The following is a 23,073-nucleotide window of genomic DNA, read 5'->3' on the forward strand; positions in this document are numbered from 1 at the left end:
ATGGCCCCATCTTCACGAAACTTGGTAGGCGGCTTCCCTGCGGTAACCAAAACCGATGTACGTACTTATTTCGATGGTATGACACCACTGTCGGCCGCCATATTGAACTTTCCAACGTCACTAATTTTCCAACTTCCCGTGTAGGCAGAAGGCTAACCCCATCTTCACGAAATTTGGTAGGTGGCTTCCCTCCGCTAACCAAAACTGATGTACGTACTTATTTCGGTGGTATGAAGCCACTGTCGGCCGCCATATTGAACTTTCCAATGTCACTAATTCTCCAACTTCCCGTGTAGGTAGAAGGCTGAAATTTGGCAGGCTTATTCCTTACAGCTTACTTACAAAAGTTAAGCAGGTTTCATTTCGAAATTTTATGAGTAACGGTCATAATGGTTGACAATGTTCGCCATGTTGAACTTTCTTATTTATGGCCCCATCTTCACAAAATTTTGTTGGTGGCTTCCCTGCGCTAACCGAAACCATTGTACATACTTATTTCGGTGGTATGATGCCACTGTCAGCCGCCATATTGAACTTTTCAACGGTCTTTGTTACTTATGGGCCCATCTTCAAGAAATTTGGTACGTGGGTTCCCAACGCTAACTGAATCCTACTTACGTACATATATATGTCCATAGCCTGCAGCTCGGTCACCGTGTGAGGCGTTGGTCCCCATCCCACCGCCTCCCACGTTGTTGGCTGCCTGCCTATATAAGGCCATCAATTGCTCCAGTCTCTACATTCCCTTCCTTGCTTCGCCACGGGAATTCACGTCTCCCTGCTGATAACTACAGCCTTCTTATTTAATCCACGGCTTCTCCGATGTTTTATTGTTCATTTATTACGATTATAGTTATTGTGTAGGTATTTTAGACTTACTTTACATTGTTCAGGTACCCATTTCCTTTGTCGTTCCAACCGTACCCCCATAACATGTCTATCGAAGTGATCACCATTTATCAAAGAACTGTCACTTACCGAGTGGTTTCCATGCCTGGAGATTGCACCTGCCTTTTCCATTCTCTTTGTTACATATTGCACAGCCATATCAGGCTCAATCTTGATATCAGGAGGAACATTGTGTCTTATGTATTGAATGACTGGAACAGGTTCAAGGTGTGGACTGATGACGGTACAGGAGCACTATAAGAGTGAAATGCTTAAGCCCTTCACCTATGGTTCTGCATGTGAGTTGATGGCTGCCGCTGAATTGTTCGGTTGTCGCTTTCAAGTGTACCGAAATGGCCAAATGTTTTACACCTTTCGACAACCGCCAATGCCTCTTAAATATCTTAGATTCACAGGTTACGATTTCAGTAGTGGACACTTTGATGTTTATGAATGTTTAAACTCTCAAAAGCTGGATGTGAAGTTATTGATGAAACCGGTTGTGTGCTTACAATGCTTGACAGATGCCGAATGTCACTTCAACTCAAGTCCTGCAAATACTGTCGTAATTGAAACAAACCATGAAACTCAAACCGATTATGACAGAAGCAATCCAAGCTGTGAGATTTGAAACAAGATTACTGTTCGCATGGCCAACTGTACGTTGCATGCTTAAGAGTAAGCTCAGCGCACAGCTTGCTCATATTACAACTAGAGGGCCGAAATCACAATGTGGTATACAAAGAGATCCTTAACAAATAATTATTGGCATATTTTCCCTAAGTTTCAAAAGGTTTAATTTTCTTCTTAATAAAAATTTTAATGCAGTACTTCGCCACTGTGAAGCGCGGGTATTTTGCTACTCTATACTAATAAAAGGCAAAGCCCTCACTGACTCATCACTAATTCTCCAACTTCCCGTGTAGGTAGAAGGCTGAAATTTGGCAAGCTCATTCTTACAGTTTACTTACAAAAGTTAGACAGGTTTCATTTCGAAATTGTACGCATAACGGTCATAACTGGAACCTACTTGCGTACATATATACGGCCATAGCCTGCATCTCGGTCGCCATGTGAGGCGGAGTTGCGTCCCTCATCATCACCCCTCCCACGTAATTAATAGAAGGCCGTCCGTCAGCAGCAATCAAATAGACACGCTGCCACTAAATATTCGCGGGTTAAGGACTGCGCTTATGCAAACGAAGATGAGATGGTCAGGGATAGACTAGTGTTTGGCACGAACTCCGCGAAAGTGCGAGAGAAACTTTTAAGTGCGAGTCTTAACTAACATTAAATAAAGCCATGGACATTGCAAGATCGCACGAGATAGCACAACCACAGCTGAGAACCTTGGATGCATGTACTCCGAGTGGCTCACGTGAACTGACTGTGAACGCAGTATGCACACAAAAAGCAAGACCTCCAAAGAGCACTGAACAAAAAACGCATTACACAATTGAGAAGGCAGCAAAAGAATATGAAGCGTGTGACGCATACAAGCATAATCATAAGTGCAGGTACTGCAGAAACAAAGCACACGGTGGAGAAAGTCAATGTCCAGCTAAAGACAGTGTAAAAAAATGTGGTAAATGGAACCACTTCGCTAAAGTTTGCAGGACTAGGAAAGGTAAACCCGTGCATGCAGTGTGTGATGTCTCAGATAAAGAGGAAGACGAGCTGTTTATTGATGAAGTAAGAAAGGAACAACCCTCTGAATCTGAACAAGCCTTTGTAGACATATCAATAGGAAAGCAAAGTGTAAAGCTTAAGCTTAAATTAAGTTCATAGACACGCTGCCGCTATATATTCGCAGGCAAATCCACAACTTAATACCGGGAATGCCTGTTAAACATCTTAGATTCACGAGTACCGATTTGGGTAGTGAACACTTCGATGAATGAAACTTGTTATCTTTACAACGGTTGACAAACACAGAATATAACTTGAACACAGCACATCCTCCAAATACGAATCTGATTGAAAGAAATAATGATAATCAAATCCTTGATGACAGCAACACTCATTACAGTCACAAAACAATTACATTGACAATCGTGTTATGTTATTTTTAAACTTCTTTCATAACTTCTTTACCACACTACTTCTCCTTTGTGAAGCGCAAATATTTTGCTAGTGCGTATATAAAATGTTGATTCACTCAGTCACTCACTCATCAACAAAAGCACTATTGCTTGTTTAGCTAAAAAGCTAAAATTTGGCAGTGTGCAACATTTGGGGCACTAGGTATCTGCTATGAAAGAACATTGTGATATATCAATATTTAGGGATAACACCCCCCCCCCCAGTAGAAAAACCAAATACCCAAAATTATAAAAATGCCTTGACAAATTTGAAAAGAAAATTAGTTGCCCCTTGCTTTTTTTAGTAAGTCAAAATTTGCTATTATGAACTGTGTTGAGAGCGTGCTTTAAGCAAATGAAGTACGCCGCAAATGAAGGACGCCGCAGAAGTGATTGGCAAATAGCACCACCAACAAGTAGGGTGGGCTGATGACTGGATATGGGGCCATGTTCTGGACAGAAGAAAGAGACATGGTCTTGTTTTAAACTGGAGAGAAAAGGTTTGATTAGTGGCACTCTTTGATGTGCACCGGCTTTCATCTTGGTTATCTGTTCTGCTACATCAGCCTCCTGGCATGAAGTATTGGGTGCCACAAAGTAGCCTTACATGAACAAAAAGTGTTGCAAAGCACCAGCACATAACTGACATCTTGGGGGGTGGGGGATTCGCCAGTGGAATTTTGGGAGCTGCGGATACATTACCAAGGGGTTAAAGGTGGAATGACAGCTGTGCAGCAGTTCAGAAGGGAACATAACTGACTTCCTGTCACAATTCAAAGGAATACACTTTCCTGTAAAATTGTGTCATGCTCTGGTCATCAATGAAAACAGGAAAAAGTAGTAAATGACCTGTGGCAGGTAGATATGTCACAAAAATGTAATGATACCCACCTTTTTACAGTATCTGTAGTACCGAGAAAGTCTGTACTGTACTCGTCCATAACTGCAAGTAGACAAATTACTTTGGAAGACACGATAATGCACGTGAAAAATGTGAGTAAAAACTACTTATAAAATGGCTCACAATGGTGATGGTTTAGCACATGTTGAAAAGAAAAACAAGCAAAGTCATGCCTGGAAATACTTTGTGCTCACACAGGACAATTTCAGCAAGTGATTGCACAAATCGTACAAGGCAAAATGCATGGGAACTGGCATTATCGCCACTTTTACCTTATTGTGATATTACTTAAGAAACGGATTTATGCATGTTTTGAAACCAAAAAAAGTTACCGATCAAATGAAGTGTAACCGTTTAACTTGTGTAAGAGGAGATAAAAATATAACAAGATTAATTGCTTTTAATAGTGTCTAACACAGTTTCTAGAAATGAATAGAGGCTTTACTTTCATGCCTCAATTGTACTGAGGACTTCTTAAAAAAAAAAATCCCATGAGTCAGAGCATGCAATTCACTGCTACAGGTCAAAGATGGGGACCTCACATACATCCACAGTTATGCATATAGAACCATGGGAAGTGGGTTGACTGCCAGTGAAAACAACAGTTTCCAATAAACATTGAGCCAAAAATTAAACAAAGCTTGACTATTTGGCTTGTCCATATTGGTGATAGCACATGTTGCTCCATTTATTACCACCAAAATAAAATTCAATTGGCATTAGTCAAGAAAACATCTCTCTATTAATTCAACATGTACTGAGACGTGTAATGCGGTTAGTAGTACAAATAAAACCGCATACTTTATTGTTGAATACAAATCTGTAAAAACTGTATTTGTGTTATTTGTTTTGGTTTTAAAGGCAAACTACTGTTCATTAGTATAAGCCATAAGTGAAGCACACATCATAATCGAATGGTGGGTTGAAAAATGTAATGCTGTCTCACAGTTCTAAATGTATTAAGTACAGGTTAAAAACTGCCCAAGTAATTTTTTTAACTCTGGAATTTAAACACCAGCATAAGTAATAACAAAATGTGTTTGTTCATATAGGAAACCTTGAAAACATAAAAAAGACAGTTTAACTGCATTAAAGGATTAATGTAAAACTGATTTCACACTGGAAGCTTTAATGTTGGGACAAATGTAAAAAGAATTTAAACACCATGAGTTTCTGACATTTGAAATTTGATTCAGTTTTACTCATCCATTAAATAATACACTTCAATAATATTTTTAACCAGCTGATAGCATATGTAACGAATAGAGTGGTTCACAGACTTTAAAAGTATGTTGTTACAATAGCAGATTCAAAGAGTCTGTTTCAATATCCTGAATAAATTTAATTGTTCACTAATTCAACATTATATATAGATATATATGTACCCTATGTATATATGTGTATATATATGTGTATATCTATACTAATAAAAGGTAAAGCCCTCACTGACTCACTCATCACTAATTTTCCAACTTCCTGTGTAGGTAGAAGGCTGAAATTTGGCAGGCTCATTCCTTACAGCTTACTTACAAAAGTTGGGCAGGTTTCATTTCGAAATTCTACGTGTATATATAGATAGAGATATAGATATCGATAGATATATAGATTATATATATATAATATATATATATATATAATATATATATATAAATATATAAAATATATATATATATATATATATATAAAATATATATATAAAATATATATATATATATATATAAATATATATATATGTGTATGTATATATGCAGATATATACAGTGATCCCTCGCTATATCGCTTGACTTTCGACTTCACTCCGTCATGAGATTTTAAATGTAAGCATATCTAAATATATATCACGGATTTTTCGCTGGTTCATGGATTTCTGGGACAATGTGTCTTTTAATTTATGGTACATGCTTCCTCAGTTTGTTTGCCCAGTTTATTTCATACAAGGGATGCTATTGGCGGATGGCTTAGAAGCTACCCAATCAGAGCATGTATTACATATTAAATAAAACTCCTCAATGATATACGATGTGCTTCCCGCGCGGTGCTTGCTTGTTTGCTTTTTTCTGTCTCTCTCACTCTTTCTGCCCGATGGAGGGGGTGTGAGCAGAGGGGCTGTTTGCACAGAGGCTGTTTGCCTAGAGGATACGGACGCTCCTCTACAAAATGCCGCTTTATTGCGGTGCTTCGGCATACTTAAAAGCACAAAAGCACATATTGATTTTTTGATTGTTTGCTTTACTCTCGCGCTGTCTCTCTCGCTCTCTCTCTCTGCCATTCTCTGCCACTGACGTTTACTTCTTTGAAGAGGAAGATATGTTTGCATTCTTTTAATTGTGAGAAAGAAATGTCATCTCTGTCTTGTCATGGAGCACAGTTTAAACTTTTGACTAATGGGTGTTATTTCATGTCTAGGGGGCTCTAATAATGTTAAGTGTGGGAGAGTTTATAAGGGCTTAAATATATAAAATAACCATACAAACATATGGTTTCTACTTCTCATATTTTCATCTATCGCGGGGGTGGTCTGGAACATTGTCATTGTGATGAGTGTTGCTGTCATATATATATATATATATATATATATATACACATATATACAGTATATACAGTAATCCCTCCTCGATCGCGGGGGTTGCGTTCCAGAACCCCCCGCGATAGGTGAAAATCCGCGAAGTAGAAACCATATGTTTGTATGATTATTTTTATATATTTTAAGCCCTTAGAAACTCTCCCACACTGTTTATAAATATTGTCTGCACAGTTATACAGTAAACCCTTGTTTATCGCGGTTAATCCGCTCCAGACAGATAAATGAATTTCCACGAAGTAGGATTCTTTATTTATAAATCTAATATTTTCGCAGTTAGAGCATAGAAAATCTGTTTACGACCTTCTAAATATGTTTTTTAACATTATTAGAGCCCTCTAGACATGAAATAACACCCTTTAGTCAAAAGTTTAAACTGTGCTCCATGACAAGACAGAGATAACAGTTCTTTCTCACAATTAAAAGAATGCAAACATATCTTCCTCTTCAAAGTGCGCGAAAGGAGCGGAGAATGTCAGAGAGAGAGTAAACAATGAAAAATCAATAGGGCTGTTGCGCTTTTAAGTATGCAAGCACCGCGATAAAGCAGCAGTAATGAAGGGATCAATGCGAAGGTAGCCTTTCAGCATTTTTTACAGGAGCGTCCCTATCTTCTAAGCAAACAGCTTCTGTGCAAACACAGACAGAGAGAGTAAAGTAAACAATGAAAAATCAATAGGGCTGTTGCGCTTTTAAGTATGCAAGCACCGCGATAAAGGTAGCCTTTCAGCATTTTTTACAGGAGCGTCCGTATCTTCTAAGCAAACAGCCTCTGTGCAAAAAGCCCCTCTGCTCACATCTCCTCCGTCAAGCACAGAGAACGTCAGAGAGAGAGCGCGAGATTAAAGCAAACAATCAAAAAATCAATAAGTGTGCTTTTGGACGCACCTCGATAAAGCGGCATTTCTTAGAGGAGCGTCCGTATCCACTAGGCAAACAGCTTCTGTGCAAACAGCACCTCTGCTCACACCCCCTCCGTCAGGCGCAGAGAATGTCAGAGAGGGTGAGATAGAGGCAGAGACAAGCAAACAATCGAGCACCGCGCAGAGGCATATCTTATAGCATTGAGGAGTTTTAGTTAATATGTAATACGTGCTCTGATTGGGTAGCTTCTAAGCCATCCGCCAATAGCGTCCCTTGTATGAAATCAACTGGGCAAACAAACTGAGGAAGCATGTACCATAAATTAAAAGACCCATTGTCCGCAGAAATCCGTGAATCAACGAAAAATCTGCAATATACATTTACATATGCTTATATATAAAATCCGCGATAGAGCAAAACCGCGAAAGTCAAAGCGCGATACAGCAAGGGATCACTGTATACATATACATCCACATACAAAGTGTATATATATATGCGCATATATATGCATACATATGTGTGTGTGTATTTATATATGTGTGTGTATATATATGTGTGTGTGTATATGTGTGTGTATATATATATATATATATATATGTGTGTGTGTGTGTGTGTGTGTGTGTATATATATATATATATATATATGTGTGTGTGTATATATATATGTGTATGTGTGTGTGTGTGTATATATATATATATATATGTATGTATATGTGTGTGTGTGTGTGTATATATACATACAGTATATATATATATATATATATATATATATAAAATATGTATACTGTATATATGTATATGTATACTATATATAATACACACACACACACACATATGTATATACAGTGGTGTGAAAAACTATTTGCCCCCTTCCTGATTTCTTATTCTTTTGCATGTTTGTCACACAAAATGTTTCTGATCATCAAACACATTTAACCATTAGTCAAATATAACACAAGTAAACACAAAATGCAGTTTTTAAATGATGGTTTTTATTATTTAGGAAGAAAAAAAATCCAAATCTACATGGCCCTGTGTGAAAAGTAATTGCCCCTTGTTAAAAATAACAAAACTGTGGTGTATCACACCTGAGTTCAATTTCCGTAGCCACCCCCAGGCCTGATTACTGCCACACCTGTTTCAATCAAGAAATCACTTAAATAGGAGCTGCCTGACACAGAGAAGTAGACCAAAAGCACCTCAAAAGCTCACTGACTGACTGACTCATCACTAATTCTCCAAGTTCCCGTGTAGGTAGAAGGCTGAAATTTGGCAGGCTCATTCCTTACAGCTTCCTTACAAAAGTTGGGCAGGTTTCATTTCGAAATTCTACGCATAATGGTCATAACTAGAAGCTATTTTTCTCCATTTACTGTAATGGAGTTGAGCTCGAAAGCCGTGGGGGGCGGAGTTTCGTGTGACATCATCACGCCTCTCACATAATCACGCATTACGTAGAAAACCAGAAAGAGCTACAAAAAGCGCTTAAGAAAACATGCATTATATTATTAAGAAGGCAGCGAAACAATAAGAAGCGAGCGAGTGACATATAAAACCATATTCAGTGGCTCACGTGAACTGGCGCAGTGTGCAGACAAAAGCAACAGTTCCAAAGAGTGCTGAACAAAAACCGAATTACACTGCTACGCTCAAATAGACAAACCGCACGCCGTGGCGCAATAGTAGAGCTTCGCCTCTAGCGCTGACTTCGAGGTTCGATTCGAGAGGGATGCACTAAGTATGTACGCGCTTCTCGATTCATTTTAGCCTCGCATCCCCTTGGTTTGAGGCGTATGAAAAAATATGCGGTTAGCAGAAAGACAGATCACCAATTGAAGCTTTATGAATAATGGATACTTTTTTCGCGATCAATGATTGTTTTGGTAAAGCCATACTCAGTGTATTCATTAGATGAGCGGTAAAAAGTAAGAGCGAGGGGAGGGTAACTTATTGAGGCACACAGGCAAAACCACAATAGCACGCGGGCTCGATGTATTGTAGTGCGCATCAACTCGATCTGAATTGCGATCACATTGAAAAATATTTCTTTTCAAGTTCTATTTAGTCCATATGTGTCAAACTCAAGGCCCACGGGCCACATCCGGCCCGGTGTGTAATTATATCCAGCCCGCGAGATTATTTTATATACTGTATTATTGTTATTAATGGCCCGGGGATATGAAGCGCTGGTAACACAATAAACTACAGATCCCATAATGCAGCGCTTCAGCTGCCTTGCCGAACACTTACCGCGTTAATCAAGTCTAGCTTATGATGCTGCGAGTTACTGCGAAGCTAGCCCACACGATGCCAAAGAGAAAAGGTGATTCTGAACATAGAGCCTTTAAAAACCGATGGGAGGCTGAGTATATGTTTACTGACATTGCCAGTAAACCCGTGTGTCTCATTTGTGGAGCTAATGTGGCTGTAATTACAGAATTTAATCTAAGACGGCACTATGAGACAAAACATCAAGATAACCTGAAAGACCTGAATGCAATGCACAAGATACAGAAAGCAGAAGAGTTAAAGAAGAATCTGACACTTCAGCAGGCGTTTTTACCCGTGCAAAATCACAAAGTGATTTCAAGTGAAGCTACTTTTATGGGAGACACAAATGCACCAGTGCAACTTGCCCCACTTTCCCTGTTGCCAAGTAATGTTGAACCAGATCGGCTGCGGTGTTCCCAAATCGCACTTTGCTGATAAACTGAGCGCACTGAGTTCACACGGCGCTTTGGTGACTTTGAAGAACAAAAAAAGAATTTTGAGTTGTTTCGCAACCCATTTGCCGTCGATGTGGAAACTGCACCTGTGCAGATTCAGATGGAGGTGATTGAGCTGCAGTGTAATGGCACACTGAAGGCTAAGTACGATACTGCACGGCCCGCACAGTTTATTCACTCCATTCCCGCAGAAATGCTCCTGCTCCATTTACATGCGGCTCGAACCTTGTGCATGTTTGGTAGCACATATCTGTGTGAGAAGCTCTTCTCAGTCATGAAGACTAACAAAACAGCACACAGGAGTCGCCTCACTGATGAGCACCTGCAGTCCATCCTGAGAATCTCCACAACACAGAACCTCACACCAAACATAAATTAACTTGTTGCCAAAAAAAGATGCCACACGTCCAAATCTGATAAAATGACATAAGAGCAAAGACAACTGAATGATTTGATTTGTTATTGCTGAAAAGAACAAATTTTATTTATATTTCCAGGTTTTGTTATGCACCATGTTCATATTTGAATTTGTATAATTTTGACAGGATATATTTTTATGAAGAGCAAAATCTTTTGGGATATTTAAAATTTAAGTTTATTTTTTATATAAAATTACATAAGAGTAAAGAAATTTGAATGTTTGTTCTTTTAACGTTTACTTTATTTCTAACTTGTATAATTTAGACAGGATATATTTTTATGGAGAGCTATTATTATAAGTTATTTAAGGTTTGAGTTGATTTATTCTGGAATAATATTCTGTCGACTAAATAAAAATTCCTTCTATTTAAAATTTAAATAGAACTTGAACAGATACGATAGTTCATAATATCCACGCAGACTTGCACATGAGAGCGGGAGTCATCCGTTTTAACAAGCAGCATATTGCACTGATACGAAATAGCCTGCCCATTTAATTATTTAGGAATGGATAAATAAATTAAGATTTTGTACAAATAATGTTTTTCATTTTTCTTCTTTCATGGATTCTGTCACCCCCAGCAACAGTTGCTTGCACCTCAAAGACTTTATATATGTGTGTGTGTATATGTAGATATGTATGTATGTATATGTTATATATATATATATATATATATATATATAATGTGTGTGTGTGTGTATGTAGATATGTATATATATATATATGACAGCAACACTCATCATTCACAACAGTGACAAAACAATTACATTGACAATCATGTTACGTTATAATTATTATTATTATTATTAATATATATATATATAATATATGTATGTATATATGTGTGTGTGTGTATATATATATATATATATATATATATATATATATATAATATATATGTGTATGTTTTTTCTTGTACACTGTAGATATATAAATTCTGTTACTATCTAAATATTCTTTGGTTTCATCTATAGTCATTTTTACATATTACATTTATAGCGTTAAACCTTCGTGGCTTTGGTTAAACTTGGATACGTGTTTCTACTTATTCTTCTGTCCAAACCTCAACTGTCAAACTCAAGGCACTATCTTTATGGACTGTTGTAAGAAGTTGGCCTTGTAAACATCTAGCATGTCATAATTTAATAATATCATTTCTGTGGTAAGACGTGGGAAGTTTAATCTGGAAGTCACAAATTGCTTCATTGTGCTTTAAATTTGTATACCTTTCTTAGAGCTGCATATTTGTAAAAGTCAATTTATCACAAACCGATGCATTTAATGTGTTCCTATTTTTGTATGAGCTTATTTACTATTCACTGCATAAACAATTCACAATCTAGGGAGTGTTTATAAGTGTATTTACATAGTAAAACCTTGAACAAGCCTATAAATTCCAGATGGGTATATTTTCTGCCATTGTAAACAAACAAAAGCCTTTAGTTGCATAATTAGACTTAGTCATTGTTTGTGCCGTCAGATATGCATTGTGTAATCTATTTGAAACCATTTCCTTGATTTTCTTGTTGCACTGAGGTGTGACTCAGCCGCGTTGCCTCAGGCAGTTTTATACAGTGGTTGACTTTGGTCAAGATTTATTTCCCACGTTTGCAAGGAAAATCAGCTGAATTGATTAGTCTTGAATGGTTAAAAATACACTGCATAATGAATCTACTATTAATGAAACAGTAGTTATGCCATTGTATAAACATGTAGCTTAACAAAAAAGAAAACATCCTTTTTATTTTTATTTAGGTAGTGTTAAGTTATGCTTGAGTAGAGAATACTGTACAGTACTGAATAAGTCAGCTGATTTGAGCATCTATGAAACTTGAGGAAATGTTATTCCAATTACCTGTTCATTGTGTGAAGCTTTTTGGAAATAGGATAGTTTTAGACTTTAAGCTCCAATTTTTGTTCTATTGGGTATGTAGGTTCATGTACAAAACCCTGTTTGGCAGTGAGCTTTATGCAGCAAGTTAACTTTTTAGAATTTCTGGAGCAGAACAAGAATGGAAGACGCACATTAGTTTCTCTCTTACATAATTAAAACTTATTCAGCTTTGTGGTCAACTACTGCTGTAGTTAAGTTTTGGCTGTGGCGTTGCTCCTAGCACTTTCTTTAGACTGCTGTTGGCCAAAGGCCCCCTCTATCTACACCTTTTTCCATGAAAACACTAAAGACTTAATAGTCACATGATGGAAGGAGCCATGGAAACAAAAAAGAGGAGTTCAGATGTTGGCGTTGCTCTGATCTGCTACTGTATTCTTTGTGCCTTTGCAATTTTGTATTAGTTTATTTTCTAGACCTGTTAACTCCAGTATGGAGTTGTGGAAGGCCATAGTCTATCCCAGACTATGAAAATAGTCTATCCCAGATTATGAAAATCCTAATTCATATGAAATATTTGGTGTAGTTTTTATCAATTGCAGTACACCAGGAAGATTCTTTCTTTTTATTTGTGAATTGTGAATTGCATTATAATACAAGTTGTTCAATCCAAGAAGATAAACTTGTGAATTTCAGGCTTTTTGGGAACTCATACTAGTACATTTTCATTCTACGATATCTGCATTATATATTACTTATAAATATTTTTACACTGTCTGCCTTTTAATTGTAAATCTGAATAAACTGTAAAAGGAAAAGTGATTAATAAATAAATCAAGTAATTGGAAATTTACAGGTCACCAAAGTAGCAGCACACATTGTGTTGTGTAATGGTTAAATAAAGGCAATGACAATATTAGTCTATGTATTGAGCTTCACTAGTATGTTTTCTTTTTACAAAAGACATTTATTTATTTTTTGCCTTCAGATGCCAGTAAAGCCAAAATATCACTGAGGCGATAAGATGTTGAATATTGTTTTTGAAGCTGTACTTGTATATGTGCTTGTATGTAAAAATGTGCCTGGGAAATTCTGTTGTTGTTTTCCTGTTGTGGCCTGTTGCCTGGACTTGCAATATGCATTCTTTATTATAAGGACAGGTTGGCTGTTTTCATTCTGTCTTCCCCTAAAGCACTTCCTAACTGTGGTTTGTCTTAAAGGATTCTGCAACACTCAGTTCTTATTTTTTTCTTTCCTACTGAGTAGAGAGCAATAAAGTGGTGGCCCACCAAAACAGTGTTGGATCTGGTGAGGAGTGGAGGGAGCAAGATCGACTGGTGCAGCAAAAAAATTCCATCTCAATGTATACAGCATTCTTGGGCTTCAGAAATTAACTGAATCGACGGGAAAATCCTAATTCATATGAAATATTTGCAGTTCCTGATCCATCTAATGAATGCTTGCCCATTCAGTGCAGAATACATGTAGCTCAGTGTATAAGCTCCAGAGTTTTGTGATGCTACTTTTTCTCCTACATTTACTACTTCTGCTTGTGCAACAGAATCTGAGAACAAGTCCTGAATTTATTTTGCAACTATCCTTTGTTCGTCATTTTTTTGTCAGTTTATTCTGTAACAGAACTCCATGGTGGCCAGTGCTGTACAATGACAAACAATGTGAAAAACGTTAATGGAAAAATGTTATCTTTTATCCAGTCACTTGCTCAAAACATGCAAAACATAGTTATATGCAATGTTATTAGCACATCCATAAATAGGAAACCCAAAGCCTCATGGGAGTCTATGATTTGAAAGTGGCACTCTTGACCAATGAATGTCACCGATATGCCAAAGTAACTAATGCTGTTTTAGCAAAAACAGCATTTGATTCATTTTGCATGTTTTGAGCAAGCGACTGTATAACAGAGATATGGATTATGCAACACAAGTAATATAAGGATCTTATTTTCATGGATGTTTTTCACATCCTTTGCAGTTGTTTAGCACTGGCCACCACTTAGTTCTGTTATAGCAGACAATTCTTTCTCTTGTTTATGAATGAAAACATGAGATTACATTTTTTTCGGCTGTCACTATAAAATACATGATGTAAGTTACATATTAAAAAATTGTTTTTTCGGTGGAGTATTCCTTTAAGTTCTAAATCTACTCAGGCCTTAGTCCCAAAGTCAGTCTGTTCTGCTATGAAATGAAAGTTTAAAAAGTTGAAAGTGCCAAGTTATTGAAAACATGATTGATAAGCACAACAAAATCTGTATTGTTTTGGGTCATACAAAAGTCAGTTAAGAATAAGTAAACACAGGAATAGTAAATGTAAGTTTCAGAAAAATAAAACATCACATGTTCTGTAGTGTACCATCAGTTTTTGATAGCTTGCTATAGTATAGACATAGGCGGTATGACCAAAATTCTATATCACAATATTTTTCAAAATTATACCAGCTTCACGGTATTCAACAGTATTTTGTTCCCATGAATGAGTGGATGTTAACCACATTTTCCACTGCAATTACTGCAGTAGACTGGCTAAGAATAACCTATTCCACTGTCATTAAAATTGTACATTGTACAAAAAAAACATTTTAATGTGCACACAAGTATTAATACAGGCTTGCATGGCCCCATAAAGTGATAGTTTTCAAGGGGGTGGCACTGATGAAGCGAAGGAATCACATTGCATGACAGATGCAGTCAAAATATAGAACCTTTTTATTGAACAAAATTTGCAAACAACTTAAACTAAAATGTTGACAACATATTTTCAGCCATCCAAAGAGGCATTTAGACTTAGTAAAATATCCAGAGGTGCTTGTCAAAATTTGTATTGCACTGAACATGTCTTAGAAAAGGAATAAATAGTAAATATTTTTTGTAAACCAACTACACTTTTTGTTAATGTTAACAATCTCTATCCACTGACACGTTAAAGTGAACAACTTTACCATCATTAAACTGCATAATATTTAAACTAATAAATAATAACAATAAAATAAATAATAGTGCAACTTCCAGTAATAATACTATTACTTCAAGACTTAAAGCCCAGGTACAGTATTCACCAAATAAAAATAAAATGAAAACAAGTGCAACTTGGTGATGCCATCTTTACCAACTGAACCATCATTAAGGCAAACTGCATTAATATGGACCTTGCTTCAAGCTAAACTATATACATAAATAATAAAACTGCAACTTGCATTTATAATGCTATTTGTGGTATAGCCCTACGGAGACTTGTTAGGGCCACAGGGAAGAAAAAAAATCCTGACACTGAAGAGAAAAAAATGTTTAGAATAAAGTCGACATTTCCACTTTTTTCTCATAGTTTATTTTGTCATTAAAGTAGAGTGTCGTAAACTAAACTTCATCCTAAAATCAATGTTTAATTTACTAGGTTTTCTCAAACCCCATCATAAGTTAATGTAGCACATTAAATGCTTTGTGTTAAGTGTTTTCCAACCCAGTTGTTAATCGCTATGTGCTTCTTAAACTGACTTCCTCTACACTAAGAGAAGGCGCAGGCAGCAATCGCCACACAGAATACATTCACTTCATGATATTCCTGCTCTCTGAACATTTTAGAATGTTAAGATAAATAATTGATATCATTTTCACAATGAAATGCATTAAAGCAGGTTTTAAACATGCATGATAGTGTGGCGGTAGTGCTGCTCCCTCGCAGTAAGGGGTCCTCAGGTGTACGTTCAGTGTAGAGACCTTTATGGGAGGTGTGACGAGACTCCAAAAAACTGGATGTATGAATGGGTATCGCACAGGTTTAACTTAAATATTGTGTAAATGTTGGGTGTGTGATCTGGTGGTCAGAGACACAAACACAAAATTCAATGGATGATGTTCTGAGTGGGTACTGCATGCGTGCTGTCTCTGTCTGACGCACCAAACCCTCAGTTCCTATCCTTCCTTTTTCTTTCTCCACATAAACAACCATCACATGATAAACGTCTTTGTGAAATTAAAACTAGTTATAAACTTAGACCACAGAGTGTTCATAACTATAAAAAACTCTTTGTTATACATTTTTAATTATGCCATCCATTCAGGGTTGCACCCATTCCAGCAAGCATTGTGTGCAAGGCAGGACCAAATCCTGAGCGAGGCGCCAGCACATCGCAGGTTGAATATGAGCAATACATACACTAGCAGGGTCAATATAGCATAACAAAACCCCACATCCTACATGGCTTTGAAAGGAAACTGAAGCACACTGAGTAAACCCACCAGAAAAACATGCAAATTCAAGGCAGGGAACACTCGGTCCCCCTTGCTGCGAGGCAGCAGTGCAACCTCCACGCCACTGTGCCCCCACGTGATTAATACATGCTGTAATGTATTTCATCATGAAAATGATACCAAGTACTTATCTTAGCATTCTAAATGTTCAGGGAGCAGGAATATCATCAAATTAATGTATTCTGTGTGATGATTGCTGCTTGTGCCTCCTCTTAGTGCAGAGGAAGTCAGTTTAAGAAGCACATAGTGATTAACAACTGGGTTGGAGAACACTTAACACACAGCATTTAACGTGCTACATTAACTTATGACGGGGTTTGAGAAAATCTAGTAAATTGAATATTAATTTTAAGATGAAGTTTAGTTTACAGTGTTCTACGTTAATAACAAATTACTAGAATAAAGTCAACATGTTGTCACACTATTACACAATACCCAAGTACATTACACAGTATTGGAAAAAAATAAAACAAGTACAACTTGTCTTGTAGTATTATCTAGTAGTATAGAAACAGTATTCAGACATTTGAACATAATGGTCCACATACGACCTTTTAAAACCAAAGTATCTCCAGACAACAGACACGGCTCCTTTTCTCAGCAAAAGTTTTTCTGTATGATCATATTCAACTTTATCATCTGCTACAGCTTCAGTTTCGGAATGTTCTCTATTTTCTCCGCTCAATACCTTCACTAACGCATGTACTTGCATGCATGTTTAGCGGTGCAGCAGTGAAAAAGGTCCCCACCTTAAACAGTTTCCCGCTGCGCCACATTCTGAATGTTGTTTAGGCTATTTAAACCGGTGTAGTGGTATAAGAAAAATCCATATCATAACAAAAATAAACGGTTTTTGGTATAAACTGGTATACCTCCCAGCACTATGTACTATATTTAAAAACAACATTATTCTCTAACGAATATGGATGTTTATGATCAGAATTGGAAATCTACCATCAATGCAATTTCAGTTTTCTTTTCCTTTCTTTCTCCCAAGTAGACCAAGACAATAACCAGACCATTACAACAAACAATGCGACCCTAGCACCAACCGCCAAGTCTGGTAACAGTACAGTTTCTGGTAAGAAATCAAGCTATAATTGTTTTCATTGCATTAGTTCATGCTTGATGAACAAGGTAACTTGGGCTTCACAACTAAAATGTGCAGCTTGAGTTTGCCTAATTCAATTTTGACTAATAAGGGTTGAATAGGTTGACTGAGTGCTAACACTGTAATCTGAAGGTGAATATACCCTCTTCCTGTAGAGAAAGATTATCATAATTGTTTTTATGTGCGTATTATGAGTACAAATCTAGTAATAGTGATGCCACAACAAACACACCTTGATGGTTTATTATTGTTACTTTCTGTTGTATTTCTAGTACTGCCTTTTTGTTGAGCTATAATATGAATGTAACTCCATTAAACCTAATTGATTATTCTGTTATGTTCTTTCCTGCTCTTCCTTCAATTTCTTAATCTATTGTTTGATAATAATAAACGTTACAAATTTTACTTTACTTTGGATATAAAATTGTTTTCCCTTGCATCCTTTTGAACAAATAGTTAGATGATAATCCAATGGAATATATCCTCTCAAAAAAGATAGAATGCACACAACTTGTTTGCAAGTTTGCATTATGTAAATTATGCAGAAAATTAAATCTCCTAAGCATTAATTGTTCTGTTATTTCCAAATAATATGCTTGTTTATAGTCAACCTTGGCAGTATGGATATTAAAATCTTTTAATACCATTTTTTCTGGTTAGCCACAACAACTTTGCAAACATCAAAAGCAAACATTACATCACCGACTACTTCTTCAAGCACTGTGAAAAATATTACATCTACAGCTTCCACTGGTAAGATATACAATTAGGTATAGCTTTATTCTATTGTATTTTTTAAATTGAATTTCTAATTATTGTATTATGATAGCTATCTGAGTTGCATGATTTCAGGTTTATTGTCAGGTTGCTCTGTTTTCCTGTCACATTAAAAAATGTGTGTTTGGTTAATTGGCCAGCCTAGATTGGCCTGATTTGAGAGAGTGCTGTCATGTGCACGAGGGCTTCTGCATCCTGTCTAGGAATGGTTCCTACCTGATGCTGCCAGGACAGGCCCTGGCTCCCATGACTACTTATAGATGGATGGATAGGTCCCCATTTGTGTACTGTTGGGTACACAATTCCATGCTGTTTTTATTTGTTCAGTGTATGTTTTTGAAAATTGCAGAATATCTCATTTGTTTCCAGACCCTTCAAAATGAACTGAACACAAAATCCAATTAAATCTTAGTGGGGAATGTATTCTTAACATTTCTTAATAAAGATAGTATAAAACTTGACATTATTACCATATTTTGATTGGTGTTGTCTTCCTAGCCAGCTGCTACAGGAAATAAGATTTAAGCTAGCTGAATAACGGCCAATATTAATGACCATGTGTGCTTGTGAGAGTGTGCCATCCTGGGCAACCTCCTGTCTTGCCTTCATTGCTCCTGGTCTGGTTGCCTGAAGCCATGCAGTGCATAAAGGCATTTGATGGATTAATGGAACAATTAACACCAAGTCAATCTGTTTCTCTCATTTTAACAGGCAAAACCAGTTTGCAAACAACAGCAATAAAGAATGTAACATCTGTTTCAACTTCTGCTAACACCAGAAGCACCACTACAAATACATCATCTGCTGGTAAGTCTTGTGTTTGGAAAGTCTTTGTGTATGATCAGGGAAATAGTTTAAATTTCTAATATTTTAATCCAAAATCATTTATCTATGTTTTTGTGTTGTGTAAATTTGAAAGGAGGGATTTCACTTCCAGTTTAGGCATATTCTGCAAATAAAACTATATAGTTTGTGAGGTTTCTAAAACCTTATGGGACGACATGCCAAAGAGTGCCGCAAAGCACGCTCTTCACCGAAGCATCTCTGAAAAGATCACAGTCTCGCTATAATTGCCTGTTGTCAATGGGTGAAGCAAGGAAAATTATAAATGCAGGGAACAGTATAAATTGGCCACTAACCTGACCATGACTCTGCCTGACTGGTGTGTCTGTTGTGGACTATGGCCGGCAGCTTATCCCAGCCAATACCCCCAAGCCGCCAGGTGGAGCCCATCCTGCAATGTGGAGATGCCCCAAATTACAGCAGGGCATCATGGACCTTGGAGTTTCCCATTCACAGCCCTGCTGGATACCATGGGGGCCACCTGAGGACTCTGCAGGGAGGCTCAAGGACTCGTATGTTCAGTATAGCCTGGAAGTACTTCACAGTCACGAGGACGGAAGAAATAAAGTACTTCCGGGCTGAATAAAAAGAGGAGTTTTCACCTGACCCGGAAGTGCTGGGGAATCTTATGAACTGGGGGATCAGAAGCACTGGACTATAAAAGACTGTGGGAAAGCCCAGTGTGTGAGCTGAGTTGGGAGGAAGGGTGACAATGCGTCTGGGAGTGGAGGATTTGATTATTGTTATTTTGGACAAGTGTATTGTTTATGAGTAGAGTGGAGTGGAGAGTGCTTTGTACACTGTATTGTACAAATAAATTCAAAATTTGGATTTTTTATCTGGTGTCTGGCGTCTGGTCTGAGGGTTCAAGTGGACGACAGTGCCCCCTATCTGTCACACTGTGTATAGGAGAGTGGTAGATCCCACTGCAATAAATAACCATGATGTTCCTGTTTCAAGGGGAATAAAGCTGGTTTTGCTAAAGTACTGAGACTCTGCCTCATATTTTGGGGTCCAAGACAGTGACTTGCGCGTCACAAGTTAAATGTATGCTATCATTTATTAAGCTCATTGTAAAGTATGTCTCTGATAACTTGTAAAACCTATGCACTTAATATGTGGGCTGGGTTCAGTTGTAAAATATAAAAAAGTAATAAAATATATTGTTTTAAGCATTTTGTTTTATTTTCAGGTACAGCTTCGTCACACATTGGTTCAAGATTTGATGGTGGTAGTTTCATTGGTGGTATTTTACTGACCCTGGGAATGACTACTCTTCTGTTTTTGGCCTACAAGTTCTCCTATGCAAGACGTGAAGTGCAGTACCGAACACTGTAAGTATCTCTGCTTGGGTGCAGCTTTCATGACATTTTTGAGTAGTGCCAAAAAGTAGAAGAGCTTAATTAGGGAGAACTGCCACTTGTCAGGTTTATGTTTTTCAAAATATTTTGAATATGGCAATATAGCAAAATGTCGTGAAAGCATCTTACTCTTATAAAATACCCTAATTATTTTTGATTCCTTTTTTGTGCAGTGCACACTAATTCCTGTTGATTCCACCTGAACTCAACATATGTCTGGTACTGTGCTGCAGAGTATGTCATTCAAGGCCCTCTATAAAGTTGTACAGAGAAAAGCAACAGGGATGTGGGAAAACAGGAAGTGTGGTATGGAACCCTGTAAACATCTTTATATGCCATTTTGTATCCCTGTGTATCACTGGGGTAAAGGACATGTCCTGCTCTGACAGATTAAGATAATTAAAGTTCTTCACATTCCTACATAGTCTTTCTTTTCCAGAGGTGCAAAATTCATTCAGTTAAAGAGTTAACTACATACTCAAGGACACTGATGGAAATTAAGAGATGTGCATTTAAAATGGAAAGCCAAGGAGCACTTCTTCAAAAATAATAATTTCCTTGATTTATTGCTATTTACCCATTTGGAAAGAAATAGTTGTTAATGCACAGGCCAAGCAGCGCATCAGCATCCTCAGTCAGAGTTAGTGCTCTAAACCAGACAATAGGATCATGGGCAAGTTTGTCTATTACTTTGTCAAGACAGCATTCAGATGTTAAACTATTATAATAGACAGATTCTTGGCAGCAGTGGGGTGTATTAGCTGCTCATTTTATCATCTTACTAAAATATTGTTCATAAGATTAGTACAATAAATAACGCAGTTCATCTAATCACTGCATCTTTCCCTTTCTACAATAACTAGGAAATTGAGGCAAGTTCTAGAATATACTGTATAGCAGGTCTTAGGCTTTACCTTTATCTCTGTCTGCTTCTGTAGTTTTCATGTGAATGTTAACATTTTGAAACTTGTCTTACAGTTTTAAATGTGTTATGTATACCACTTAATACTCTACAAGCTAAAACACTTACTTGTATTAATATGTAAACATAGGCTAAATGTGTGTTTAAATAAGTAGATCCTTTGGAAAAACATCATTATTATGTACTGATTTATTTGATTATGTGTACTGCTCACTGCTATATTTCCTCAAAATCCATCCTACACTTCCTTAACCATCACTGAGGCTGTATGTGACTTGGAATGGGGGCAAAACTGTATATATTTTTTTCAAACAAAAATATTCATATTACTTAAATACAGCTATAGTACCTGTATATAGCTGTTGGTTCATCCTCACTTCCTTCTTCATTAGAAGTTTAAGCACAGACTGGCAAGACCCACCCTGAGCTAATCCACTGTTCCCTTCTTTTAGACTACAACCAATGGATGCTTACTCCATTTCTTGGCCCACTATGCTACACATTATCTTGCACCACTGCCCTCTAATTCCACAGGTCTTCAGTGTCCTCCATAGCATTTGCCCTAGAAATCTCTTCCATTTTCTACACCTTCATCAATTAATGACTGATTTTTATGGAGTTTCATCTCAATAACTCTTACTTATGTGCTTACCGTGGGACTGTCAGCTCAAATGTAACCTCAGTTTTAGCTGTCTGAGACAGAGTATGATAATTTGACTGAAAAAAATCAAACATTGCAAACAAATTTGTCAGCTTGTGCTGTAAGAACTTTTCATACTTTTAAACTTCTGCTGAGTGTTTTGTCAAGTTAATGCAAAATCCCTGGAGTTTAGGTTCTTAATGCAATTATGTACTGTATGTAGTATATAATGTTTCTGACACTTTTTTTTGTGTTTTTTTTATTTTTAAATAAGCAAAATATTCATACTCAGTTAGTTACACAGATTTGAGTTTTGCACATGTTAGTAGGCCACAGGGTCAGTTATACAGGGCTCTTTGCTTTGAATGAATTATCAAGCTTTTCTGAATTAACCTAAATCTTTGCTCAAAAATTAAACTTCTTATGCTCATAACCTAAAATCTACACTGCTTTTGTTTTTGCTTAAATGTTAAAACAAGAACTTTAAAACAACACAAGGGATAAAAAATTAAACATCCCCTGGAAAATATTAAACATGTTAGCACAAGGATAGGGGATACCTCAGAGTAGGATGGGCACTTTATTTTAATCATGTATGGTTTACTTCTCTGAGCATACTTTCTGTTTTAATACTTTGCCTTGAGAGCAAATCATGCAACCATTATTATTTTGTAAATATTTCATTACATTTGTATTTAGACTTTGTTTTCTAAGTATCTGTGTATGACATTTTCAAATTAAACCAAAAACAGTCAAGTTCAGCAAGGTTATTATATTTAACGAAAACTAAAATCAAAACAGAATCTATTATTAGAAAAACATTTTTATAAACTGAAATAAAATAATAAAACTGAA

At 36.8% G+C, this 23,073-nt stretch overlaps 1 protein-coding gene across 1 annotated transcript in view; it reads left to right on the plus strand.

The window, feature by feature from the left end:
- tmem123 (transmembrane protein 123) overlaps positions 1-23,073 on the plus strand; it is a 65,310-nt gene that overhangs the window by 34,789 nt on the left and 7,448 nt on the right. Inside the window, exons 2-5 of the mRNA XM_039744328.1 lie at positions 17,565-17,645; positions 18,336-18,428; positions 19,164-19,259; positions 20,488-20,629. Of these exons, the coding sequence (XP_039600262.1) occupies positions 17,565-17,645; positions 18,336-18,428; positions 19,164-19,259; positions 20,488-20,629 (412 nt within the window). The remainder of the gene's footprint in view (positions 1-17,564; positions 17,646-18,335; positions 18,429-19,163; positions 19,260-20,487; positions 20,630-23,073) is intronic.

This window comes from Polypterus senegalus, chromosome 2, assembly GCF_016835505.1.
Source record: "Polypterus senegalus isolate Bchr_013 chromosome 2, ASM1683550v1, whole genome shotgun sequence".
Taxonomy (NCBI): domain Eukaryota; kingdom Metazoa; phylum Chordata; class Cladistia; order Polypteriformes; family Polypteridae; genus Polypterus; species Polypterus senegalus.